The 13,248-nt window shown below is 39.3% G+C and overlaps 1 protein-coding gene across 9 annotated transcripts in view; it reads right to left on the bottom strand.

The window, feature by feature from the left end:
- The window catches only part of LOC129367921 (PH and SEC7 domain-containing protein 1-like), a 72,574-nt gene that overhangs the window by 15,539 nt on the left and 43,787 nt on the right, over positions 1 to 13,248 (bottom strand). For 8 of the 9 annotated variants that reach the window (XR_008606745.1, XM_055042609.1, XM_055042613.1 and 5 more), the window contains one exon: positions 3,015 to 3,058. Coding sequence is in view for 8 of the 9 variants with exons in the window: in XM_055042609.1 (XP_054898584.1) it covers positions 3,015 to 3,058 (44 nt within the window). In the remaining variant the exon portion in view is untranslated. Of the gene's footprint in view, positions 1 to 3,014; positions 3,059 to 9,399; positions 10,749 to 13,248 lie in introns of those variants that run through there. The other variant, XM_055042617.1, reaches the window with a different exon arrangement.

Here is a 13,248-nt window from a genome sequence, read left to right as displayed (position 1 = left end):
AATTTTAATGTTCCCCTGTGCAGGTCCAGTAGACGTACCGCCTGTCGTCTGTCTGAACCTGCCTGTATAACCAACGACTGTCTGCTTCACATCGACTGATAGAAGCACAGAAAATGTAGCCAGCATACCAACACAAAATATACTCCATAGAAGAAGCTATAACTCAAACAGCTCTTTGAGAGGTTTGAGTACAAAAACTTCACTTTTATATTTTTGAGTTGCTTTTTTTGTTAAAGATGTGGAAAGCTGGAGGGTTTTAATGTCAGCATTTTCCAAATAAAAATTTTTTTAAGTGAAAAGTTTGATGTGTTACACGTTCACCATGACATGGTCTCATCTGGCTTAATTATTGCTCTGACTGTGCCGTTTTTACAGTCTGTATACTCCAGTTAGCAATCAATCGATTAATAAATAACTTCATGATTATTTGAAAAATCGATTCATACCGATTAATGCAATTAATTACTTCAGTCCTATTGTGCATCCCAGAGTGGGAAACAGACTGCTAGGTTAACCTGTCTCTTGACCGTAGGTGTGTGTTCATGTGTCCTCCATGCTGCTTCTTGCCCAATGACACCAGCTTTTCCTCATCAAACTCAGACTTTTCTCCGTCCAAAACTCTGCATCCACCTGCATCTTGACTTGTTGCGTCTCGGTTTCAGAGCTCGCTGCCGGCCTCCTCCCCCGCTCCTGAACGAGTGCGCAGAGTACGCGTCTGTGCTGCATGTGTGCGCGAAGGAAGAACATGTGGGCGCATCCGAGCGTTCTGCTGACAGTGACCGTGCGTGTGTGTAGTTCCCTGTGTGGGAGTGAAATTACATCGTTCGCGTTGGAGCTTAGAACACAAAAACACAAAGACACACCTGTAATAAGACGCCAGAACTTCAGATACAGTTTGTGATCATATAATCTGAGTTAACAGTTTGTTTTTGTGCCTGCGTATCACACCTCCATCACACTTCTTGTTATCTGAGCCTCAAGCTGGAAGTAAATCAGTAAATTGATGCTTTGGGGATCTATAAATACAGTGCGATTGAATGAATGCTGACCTGTAGCAGGATCAGGAGCACAAACAAACTGATGTGCACCAGGAGAAAAGCGAGCAGCACATGTGGATATATTCCATCATAAGTTTCATTATAAACTATGGATAAAGACGCAAGCAGGATGGAGAAATGACATCGTGAGAGCGTTTCAAAGCTCCAGCACTGAAAGCCTTTACAGCTATTATTCTGTCTGCATCTCTATCTGCGACGGCTCGTGTTTGGAGGTGGATTCTCCTTCGCTTGCTAATGTTTACGCATCTAAAACTGACATTCCCTCCGTCCCCCTGTGGCCTGTTATGCAGCTGCAGTGTTTAAATAGCAGTTTGTATGTCAGCAGCGAGGTTTGGACCGGAGAGCCAGGGCTCTGGCCGGATCCGATCCTCTGACCACTTTTATCCCGCAGCACCAGGAGCGCCGCTGCCGAGGCTGAGGCTATTTTTGGAGCGTCAGTGGGAGGCTGTGGTCACACCTCTGTACGGGATGCAGGTGGACTGCTGCAAGAGATGAAGTTTCTCATGCTCCGTTTGGTATTCTGCTGCGTTTCAAAGGCGCATGCACGCACACATGCACACACGCTCATGCACGCTCGCCGCGTGCGTTTGTCATGCAGCCCATTGATCTGTTGCTGAGTGCGAGAACACAGGGAGGAAAGAGCGATGCGGTAGCTATGGAGTCGTAGCCGTGGTGCCGTAACTATGGCAACAAAGCTTGGAAAGCTAGTGACTTAATTGGCATCTCCAAGGTGCTCTGATCTGTGGAGCTGAGATCCAGAATAGCAACAATCCACACACTCATGTATCCCTCACATGTCAGACAACAAACACGTCACTGTTAGATACAAACAAGTTATTCAATGCCCCCTGTTGTTTCCCCTAAGCGTCAGTGTGTGTGTGTGTGTGTGTGTGTGTGTGTGTGTGTGTGTGTGTGTGTGTGTGTGTGTGTGTGTGTGTGTGTGTGTGTGTGTGTGAGTGAGAAACACAAGGAAACTATATATAACACGACCAATGTGAGGAGAATACAGGCACACTTCAATAAATTACAATACCATCAAAATTATTTCTGTAACTCCATTCAAGAACAGAGTTTTACATCGTTAACATATTTATTACACACTTAGTGATATGCCTGTAATATTAATTTCTGTTGATTTTGGTGGTCATGTCTTCAAAATAATGAAACCCAACATTAAATTATTCAGTAATTAAAAGTAAAGAGTAATATTTGTGCACCTAAATCCATCTGGTTGGGGATCATTTTGTTGTAACCTTGAGTTTCTTCTCTGCAGGCTGCCAGTCAGACTCAGCTCTTCACTTGACTCAACCATTTGAGTCACAGCAGGGATTCATGCAAAAGTGTCAGCTCCACAGCCCTGGAGTTGAAGACCTCTGATTCACAGTAACATAGAGAATGTATGGCTACAATAACAACGATTGATTGGAAAGTTTGCCTGTAATTAAAGCAGGAGTTCTGAATCGATAAGCTGAACTAAACAGACTTTAGGCTAGAAGTAAAACAAAAACTTTTCTACCAACACCAGCAGGTGACATGTCACCCCAATATGCTGCAGAGGGTGGAACCTTGAGATTGAACTTTGAACCTTTATTTCCTAATGAAATGCAAACGTCAGGATACATCTGTGGTGTCTCTTAAAACTTTGCCTACTGTGCATCTTTTTCAATCAGACTTTTTTCTTCCAGTTAACTTTCTGTAAGTAAATACCTTTTAAAACGGTCAAAGAATTTCTGCTTTTTTTTAAATCCTGCAGAATAATATTCTTCTAATTTAGAAACTAAATGTTGGATTTTTATTAGCTATCAGCCATAAATATCAAAATTATCAAATAAAAAATAAATTGCATGTTTATATTGAATTTCTGAAATAAGCCAACTTTGATTGATGCTGTGTTTTATTGAGGTGCACCTGTGTAATGCTGATGATGATTTACATCAGTCAGTCGAAATTACTCACAGTGTCCACTGCAGCTTCTGATTCTTGATTGAGTTGTAGAGCGCCTGCAGGGGAAAAGAAAACAGAAATCACATTTTCAGATATGAGCAGAGCCCAGATTTGATCAGGTGTCGGAGGTTTATTGTGGTTCTCTGAGACAGATACGGTCTAAACCAAGACGCTTCAGTCCAAGAACCATTTTCATGCTGCTCAGCGTCCGCCCCTTTTTCCAGAGTCAAACTCATTTTGGTTAGCTGAACGGCCCGTCAATCACCTAATGAGCCAGAGCATCAACAAAGCTCTCCTGGGACCAGATATAAATCATTTAGATTTGCATCAATCTCCACAGATCTAGAGCTAATGGAGCAAGTTCTAACTGTGGGATTTCTCGGGTTAGATCCCCAGGTTGACCAAGTCGAGTTCAATTTAATTCTATTTTCCTTATTTTCTAATTTCCTAATATTTTCCTTCTAAACAATCATTCAACAGTCCTTCAGGTTGAAGGTTTTTCTAAATCTTCCTTTGGAGATTGTCTGTTTTTACACCTAATTTCAGGGGAGTACTTGATCATTTTTGGATATTCTTGGTTATTTAGAGCCATAATTCTGACTTATGACACATTCAGACATCAGATTCCTGTAAGAAAAACTGAAAGAATGAGCTAATGTTGTTTTAGCATGAAACTAAGCAAAGGACCATGTTCCATTTTTTTCCTCAGCATCCTATCACTAAGACAAATGAAGGAAATGTTACATAATTTCCTTAATTGGAATTATGGAAAGCACATTTTGACTGACAGAAAACATTATAAAGCCACGTCATAAACCTCAAATGTCTGATAGAGTAACGTTTGATCCAGAAGATCCATCAGACGAGCAGCAGAGAATCACAGCTCTGCAAAACAAATCTCGCAAGAATAAACACATAAAAGGTGCAAATGTAGTACAAAAAAGCTTATGGGCCATGAATAGTTTTGAAAGGCAACACAATTACATCTTTTAAGTCAGTTTCTAAACAATAAAACATGGTTTGGAAAAGTCACAATCAACCTCTGAGTCTGCTTCAGTTTTTCTTCGAATCCTGTATAAAACTTTTCGTTTTCTTAATGATCATTTTGCCTCTCTAAGGAAGCCGCTCCTTTCCTTTTATTAGCATCAACAATAAGTAAAGTAAACCAACAAGATAACAGCGCTCAGGGCATGAGGGAGGGTTTAATGGTGCTGCAGGAATCTCAGCTTCAGCTTCCTTTAGATCTGCAAGGACAGGTGAGACATTTAAACACTTTTCCTTCCACATTTCACATTGACATAATTGGCTTTTGTCAGCTAAATGTAATATAACAAATCCGTGTTCACAGCCAATCTCCAGCAGAGGGACGAAGAGACGCAGGACAGAGGAGAACTATCAGGAGTGCAGCGATAGAGGCCGACGCAGCTGATGGATGGATGTGACAGACGAAGTGATGTAAAAGACACTTAGGAGCTGCTCATCACCTCCTGGTTCAGCCTTTAGCTTTGACACTTTTCCTGACTCCACACTGGGAGAGAAATTAAAGTAACCATGTTGGGTTTAGGAGCCGCTGCTGGTTCTCGATGCAGTTAGCCTTTTGAGAATAATTTTACCCTATCGTGACTTTTAGTCAAATGAAACAGGATTCATCGCAGGGTTTGACTCCAAGCATTTTGCTTTGAAACTGGGCCTAATCAGAGGCTGATCCAGAGAATGATGAATATTAATGCTCACCCAGGGTAGCTCATTACAGACTCAGCTCTGTTTTATCGTCTTTGCTGAAAAATCGCAGCTCTGCGGCCTGCTTCACAGAATCAGGGAAGAGAATCCCAGGATTCCAGAAAACTAAACTAAACTCCTCCCAAGATTAAATCTTGCTGATGGTAAAACAATAGTATCACTTGTTATGCACAGCTCAGGAAACTTATAAACTTTAAAAGACCAGATGTGTTTCTGATTTTAATGTTACTTTTATAAAGATAGTGTGTATTTGGAGGAGTGTAGGCACATCTCTTTGCCTGGAGTTACCTTCTTCAGAGAAGCAGTTTCTGAAGGTTATTTTAGTTAGAGTTACTACAATATTGTGTCACCGCCATACGCTTCAATGGAATACAACAACAATCTCAACAACAACAATGTCTGACAATAAAATCAAACTGAGCTTTTTCTGTTTTAAGTGAGCTGGGTTTACAAAAATCCCAGCCACCATCGATAGCCACAAGGTCATTGGGGGGCTGTCGCCCATTTCCAGCAGTCATTGTGCGAAAGGCAAGGTAAAACCTGAACAGATGGCCTGTTCATCACAGAACAATAAAACACAAGGTGCAGAGAACCAGCATGAACAGTCAAGATCCAGAACATCCTTCTTCCTGCAAAGCAACAGACGCTACCAGCACCACCATCGTGCCGACATTGGTTTGCTTCACCAAAGCAATATCTTAACAACGTCATTCAGATACTGTTTGCATTGACAAAGACTCATCTCAGCATTCTGAATGCTTGGAGTCACTCCAACTAACATGGTGACTCTTGGGGGCACTCAGATAGCATTTAAAGGCATCTTTCAATATAGAAAAAACAATGAAACAAGGTAGTAAAATGTCAAAGTAATATACCTGTGTGTTTTCTGTTCCACTGCACAACAAGCCATGACAAACAACAAGACCTGCCAGGACTTTAGGTCTCACAACATGTGATTAAGTTTCCAATGTTAAGATTAATGTAACATACCACACAGGTAGGAAATAGTATAATAGCAGCTATATTGATAAAAGCTTAACAATGAACAAATATTGATTCATCAGTCAATGCATCAGGACTCTGATAAAACCAAGACCAAAAATAAAAGTTGCCAATTTCTGACTTTAAGAAATTGTTACTGTTGTTAATCTACAGATCATAACTCCAGTCATCAGGGACTGGTGCTCCACAGGTTTTCTGTTGCTTTGCTTAAAACACTCCTGAATAATTAAATGGGACATTAACGAATGCACTGAAGGAGGAACACAACAGCCTTCACAACAATAAGATCCGATTGAGGTAGTTCACATTCACTGATGACTTACCTCTGAGCAACAGTGACAAAGAAGCTGAGTATGATCTAAAATACCCATTGATGTCACATTGACTTATGCATGGCTACATTTGGGCTGAAAGGAAAAACTTGTAGATGTACAACCATAGATTTAGCCATGATTGGTGAGAATAGATCGACACTATTGATGTGGTAAATCAAATCCGAGATCATTGGTTCTTATTGATACTTACAGACAAAATGTTGTGATCTTCTGTGCTTTGGTTTAATTAGGCCCGTCACAATAACTAATGTTTCTGGACGATTAATCGTTCCAGAGGTTATCGCGATAAACAATAATATTGTTGTTTTGAGACAATTCTCCAGTAATGTAGAGATAATAATGGCGTCATAATGCAAGAATACAATCTCAACTATCAATAAACTTTTAATTCTTATGAACATTTAAAACTGGAACCAGAAGACACTTTAAATATCCACAATAAATCAACAAAGCAACAGAAATAACTAATAATATAAATTATGAAGTCTCTGGAAACAAAATTATCCTTCAAAAAAAGGTTCAGTTGAGACCAAAGTCTGAACAAAGAGAGAAACAATAAGTCATAAAATTGGAAATGATTGAGTTTGTTTTAATTTATCATGTGATTAATTAATCTGACTGATTTACTGATTATTGTGACAGGCTTAAGTTTAATTTAGGAATTTAAACTGTCATCTTTTTTTGGTAAATGTTAACTCAACTTTGTCCTGAATGGCTGTTATTACCTATGAATGTTTTTTATGACAGTTTAAATAACACTAATACATAAATATATGTGCCTATAATAATCTACTGCCTTACCTTTCAGTTCTCAACAGAACAAAAGTGACAATTTTATAACTATGAAGGACTAAAAACGTGGATTAAAAGAAGTTTATAACAACCATAGCTTTGTTAAAGAGCCAGCTGCAGCTCTCTGGCATTAGCATGATTTACATGCTCAGCACCCAGAAGGATGATGTAATTTGGGGAAAATCTGATACACACGCAGACCAGTGACATGCAAAGAGATGATTTTAGACATCGGTCTGTCACTGGGGGCACAGAGGGCAGAAACGGCTCATCAGACTATCAGAAACAAACAATTCCTTGCAGACACATTAGCCATCATTACCAGAACTAGATGGTACCTGCATGAAGATTATATTATATATTATGGAGTATTATAGTGTGAATGCATTGCAAACAAAATCACTGGTCTGCAGGTGCAGCTCATTAATATAACACAAAAAAAGTTTAAAAATGCATCTTTGGCTTTCTGAGATCTGTTAAAGAATCGTTATCATTGATCAATTTCCCACCAAAAATCTCCCAGATTTCATTGTGAAAGTAAAGAAATAAATTGCAACTGCATGGATTAATAAATGAATGTATCAATAAATATTTATAAATACCAAATTATTTATTCAATACTGGTTCAATAATTGAGTAAAAAAGTGTGAACTTTATTAATTTCACATCTAAGTCATTCTATTTCAAAATAAAATACAATTGTTCTTGTATTCATATCAGGGAAGTCGTTAAATAGATCCTTGCATCTGATTGGTTAACAGGAAAACTACTTCAGACCAATTAGATTGACTGAACCAGCATTACTCCGAACATCTAAGATAAAATACATTCGTGAGACAAATAATTAACAGTGATATATTATTCTTATATATGCATTTTGTAGTCATGACAAATTTAATACGTTTTTATGTATATTTATCCAACTATGAAGACATTTTTATAATAATCTTTTCATCAAGTGTTTATTAAATTGTGGCAAATTTGCATCTCAGTAGAACTTTCTCAAAGTGGTTATCTTATAAGAATGCAATTTAATTTCTAATTAAGCCTCATGGCTTTGGGGTTGAGGTGGACAATTAAAATTACAAATAAAAATTCAGTTTAATTTGAATTTTATAGTGTTGTTGGGAGGACAAGCTTTCATAATAGAAACCTCATTACCGGGCTTTATTTCATTAAGACGTTTCCCCGAGGTTCAACATGATCCTGATGCAGAAACACTTCCTGCTCAGTTTCTATCTTGTTTATGATGACAAATCTACAGTATTTTCATCCATGTCCGAATATCTTTAATTTAAACAATATATACACAGAAGCAGCTGAATAACTTTACTTATGCAACAAGCAAAGGAAACAAACAATCCGCTGTCACTGTAAGACCTGAGCTTTCAGGGACAAAGCAGTGAAAAGTTCAGTAAATAAAGGTGAAAAATGAACCAGTAAAACTCCACGGGTTTTGCGAATCTGAGACCAGAAAGGATCCGTATCACCTTTCCCTGCTTGCTGTATCAACACCATCAAATGGCAACAAATGAGATGTGTGGTAGTTTTCCTTTGTGGGGTGGAAAAAAAAGCTTTTTCCAGGTAAATTTGAATTGTAGAGGTACATTGTAATAATTAATTATGGTCAAAAAGTTCATTTATTTCAATAATTCACCTCAAAAACTCTTATATAGATCAATTTCACACAGTCACATATCTTATATGTCTTTTTATGGTCATTCTAAATAACTATGACTTTCAACTAATAAAAATCTAAAATTGTATTTGTCAGAAACTTTGAATAAAACATAAGACTAATTTAAAAAGTTATTTAAAAGCAGAAGGTTTTTTCTTTATGGACGACACAATCATGTAGAAGACTGCTGGTTGATTGATGATTGGCAGACACTTTCCAAAAAAATATTAAGTCACAAAGGCCATAGCTAAAGAACCTGCTTGTTCACAATAGAAAGTTTAGTCGAAGGAAGAAGTGGCATCAATTCCAGAGTCTTAATGAATAGCAGAGAGGCACAAAATCCAAGTTATCTGAGATTCAATGTAAAGTTTCCACTTTGAGCCACTGAGTTTATTTTCTCCTTCAGGTAAGTCACATTTGACACTTGACCCATTTGACTGGACCAGCTGAAGATAGCCCAGGATGCACTGAGAACATTTTTCTTTCCACGCAATTTTCCAGTAGTTTGCTTTCATTCAACATTCAGTGAAAATCCAGGATTTTCAGCAAAAAAAACGCCTGTGGCTCACCCTTCAAAGATCAAATCAGCAGACTCCTCCATGATTACAGAAACGATAGCGTAACATTTTTCAATTTATAAGAATCTTTTTTAATCAGTGTCATTTAAAAGTACAAAACTTTGGGGTTTCTTCAGCTGTAAGTCAAATTTGTTCAAACAAACAAAAGTTAATCTTTGAAATACATCACTCCGTTTCCTGAATGTATAACATCAAAGTTAACTTTTGTCAGATGAATTTACTGAATGCCCCTGAATGCACCACAGCCCTACAGTCAGGACAGTTTTCAGTACCTTTCTCCTCTTCCTGGCCTGTGGGTGGTTCTGCCCATCCTGAGCTTTGCCCAGCAGGTCTGGAAACACCAGAGGTTTGAGGGAGCGGGAGCGTGGCGTTCTGGGATAGCGGAACGGGTCCATCATCCGGAAGTCCCTTCCGTAGCGCACGGTGCACAGGGAGCGCGAGCGTAGGCGCCCCGCCGAGTGCAGGCTGTTAACACCAATCATGATCACAGATTACGCACCAAAGAGTGTCCACAGATCAGTGGAGGCTCTTGTGATTCAGTCTGTGTTTGTCCCTCAGAAAGCTTGAAGAAAGTGTAAAAAATGCGAGTGGAGATGATCACAGACGACAGCTTCAGAGGGATGCAACGCATCACCAAGCTGCTGCTGAACAGACCTCGTTATCAGCAGGAATCAAACCGCAAGAGTGTCATCTCTGGATGTCTGCACTCGGCAGGCAACGCAGGGGGCGCACACCTGATGCTGAATTATGGATGAGGCACCCATGTATTATACATCCTCTGAGTGGGCGAGACCTGGCTTCTCGCGGCTGAGAACCAGTCACAACTTTTCCCTTGTCTACTGAAGCAAAAACGGGGAATAAAATCAAAGTGGTGGATAAAAGCACGTCTTGACGTCGTTTCCACAGGAAACAGGACAAACACGCTGCATGCACTCCCAAAGAGAAACGAAGCTCGCACTCTCACAGATGGCAGGGGTGTGAACGGACAGCCAGCATGAAACAGATGGGTGTGAAATGCGGAAATGAAAAGCTAAAAAAATACACAAGGTGGTGCTACGGAGCTTTTTGTGCCCATTTAAATGTGAAAGAGACTGAAAAAAGGGGGTCACAAAGGGGGTGGGAGGGACGGAAGGTCGCCCTCGGACTTCAGAGCCGGGATTCCACAGAGTGCACAGGATTTCGTCACAAGCCCACGGATACAAACAGAATAAATGTAGGGAAAATAAATTGTCCTCAAAGCTGAGCGGGAGAAGCAATCCTTCCTGTTGCTCCCACCGTAAAATGGATCCCCCCCTCCAGGATCCACGGATCCGACTCTCGGATTATCTGCCTCACTTCTTCCTCCTGCTCTCTATCCACGAGTGCAGGTCCACTGACATCCTTTCATCCTCTTCGTTCTCATTTCATCTCATCACATGTTCGGTGGAGGTGTCTGAAGGGAAAAGCGCCGTTATCTCTCATCCCTTTTCTCGTCTTTGGTGTTTATAATGAAAGAAAATTCCCTTTGAATCCAGTATTTTTCCCCCTTGTTTCCTTGGCACTACTGCTGTTAAGGAGACGGAGGAGGAGGAGAAGATGAGGAGGAGGATGAGAGCTGGTTGCCTGAGTCGCAGAGAGAAAAAAAAGAAGCTGATGGGGAGAGTGCTCTCTTTCTCTCTGCCTCCCTCCCTTTGGCTTCATCAATGCGCACCTCCCTCTTTCCCTCCCTCCCTCTCTGTCACCACCAGCGAATCACTGCCTCTCATACGGACAGAAGCTTTTCTACATTATACTTTTTAAGGAAATTAATATGTGGCTGTGTTTGTGAGGTGGAGAGACCCTGACAAAGCAAATAAACATTTAGAAAATCATTTTTAACTTAAATCTTGCTTAATCTTAACAGCTAAAATACTTGGGGAAAAAAAGGTTTTTCTGATTTGATTAGATGCCCAATTTGCAATTTTAATAAACCGTTTAAAGAACCGTTTCGTTGCTTTTACTAATATGCAAAAGCTAATGTTACATTTTTTAAAAATCTCACACTAAACCAGAGCAAATTTTCACTTTTAAAAATAATAATCACTGCTTATTGCATGTTATCAAGCTGTTTGTCACTCCAAGTCAAGCTAACCGGTATCCTGCCAACAAGAAACCAGATTTCTATCATCTCAAACCGATTAACACCTGTACTCAAAACTCTTGGTCAGGCTTTCCACTGTTTAAGCCAAGCATTACAAAAAGTTTCATGAAGTTATAAAGTCATATAACTATTGAGATTCAAGGAAAACTTTAACATCTAGCTTAATGCAGCCTATAGCAAGACTCCAAGTCTTGGTGCAAGTCAATACAATTTAGCATTAAATTGTATCTTCCTACTGTTTCTGTCTGGTTGCTAAATTTAAAATAATTACTTCCCACCGTCATAGTTTCCTCTGGTGTGCACAACAAGTTCCCAAAAAAGAAAAAGGATTCTCTCAGGACCAACATCTGTCTTCCTACATCAGGGTTGCATTTTGGTGAGGAGGAAACTAAAAGGAACATTACTGGCCCAGGGGAGCAGATCTCACCTTTGACAGATATGTCCAAACAACCTGCAGCCAGACACAGACCCAGTTGCAAGTGAAGGCGTGACATGTCCTTAATGTCCTGTACCAAGACCCAAACCCAAGCAGAAAACCATACTTGTAATAAATGTAAGCTAAACATACAGAAAGATTATGAGCAACCCTAACAAAGGAGATTTCACAGAATTGACTCTGTGACATAGACATGAACACAGTGAGCCGAAACAGATGTTAGTAAAAAAATAAAATAAAATATACCATCCTATCAAGGTTTTCTGCATCTTACTAAAGTGGAGAAGATCTCAGTTGCATAAAATGTTCTTCTGATGTGAGCAGAATCCGGGAAAGTTCTCACTGCGTTATGTATGTCCACAGAATACTAATTTAGAAAAGAGATACTGCTAAACCTACAAAAATAATATACGCATCATGAATTAAAACACTTAAAAATAATTGTGCTTCAACGTCAATCAAGAAACACCTTGTTAGACACTTCGGGTGGGAAAGTGTCTAACACTGCGAGCGCCAGGCTTGTTTATGACGTCTGTTACCCTGGTGATATATGAAGAGTTGATGTTACAAATTAATTAATTAGAAAACAAAGCTTAACATAATTAATGATTAATTTAATCTTGGGTTGAAAGTTAATTTTCTCCAAAGAATCTTATTTTGATAAATCTTCTAACTCCTTTAAAATATGTGATGATGGCCTCCTCAAATCTATCTATCTATCTATCTATCTATCTATCTATCTATCTATCTATCTATCTATCTATCTATCTATCTATCTATCTATCTATCTATCTATCTATCTATCTATCTATCTATCTATCTATCTATCTATCTATCTATCTATCTATCTATCTATCTATCTATCTATCTATCTATCTATCTATCTATCTATCTATCTATCTATCTATCTATCTATCTATCTATCTATCTATCTATCTATCTATCTATCTATCTATCTATCTATCTATCTATCTATCTATCTATCTATCAAACAACCATGCACTCACACCTCGGGAGAATTTGGAAAGACCACTTAAACTAACTTACCACACACATGCGGACATATATAAATATGTCCTGATAGAAGAAAAATTGACAGATAATGTCTGAAAAAGATCCTCTGCCTTTTCCCTGTGGTCCTACTGCCATTTGCAGAAACACACAGCCCGGTCAGAAACAACCATCCATCTCCTGTCCAGAGTGTTGAAGCTCAAGATTGCTGTTTTGCAGCTACTGTAATGATGGCGGAGAAGCAACCTAATGTTGAAGGAAAACCACCAAAAATTTGTTTAAAAGTATTTTGGAGGAGAACAATCACTGCGATCATATTTATTACCTTGTTTCCTCTTATTTCTCCCACATCTGATCTAAATCTCTGCTTCTGTCCCTTTCAGAAAGCCCCGACAGCTCGGGGAGAGGGGGACTCTGCTGACCGAAGCAGCTGTCTCCTCTTCACACTAATGGTGCTAGATTTCTATTTTTAGAGGAAACGGTGTAAGATTTGCACCGATCAATATCTCTCTTGCTGCAGTCTTTTCCTCCCCGGGGCAGATGTTGGTGTGAAAG

Source organism: Poeciliopsis prolifica, unplaced genomic scaffold (genome assembly GCF_027474105.1).
Source record: "Poeciliopsis prolifica strain line A6 unplaced genomic scaffold, Auburn_PproV2 SCAFFOLD018, whole genome shotgun sequence".
Lineage (NCBI taxonomy): Eukaryota > Metazoa > Chordata > Actinopteri > Cyprinodontiformes > Poeciliidae > Poeciliopsis > Poeciliopsis prolifica.
This window is presented reverse-complemented; position numbering and strand designations above follow the sequence as displayed.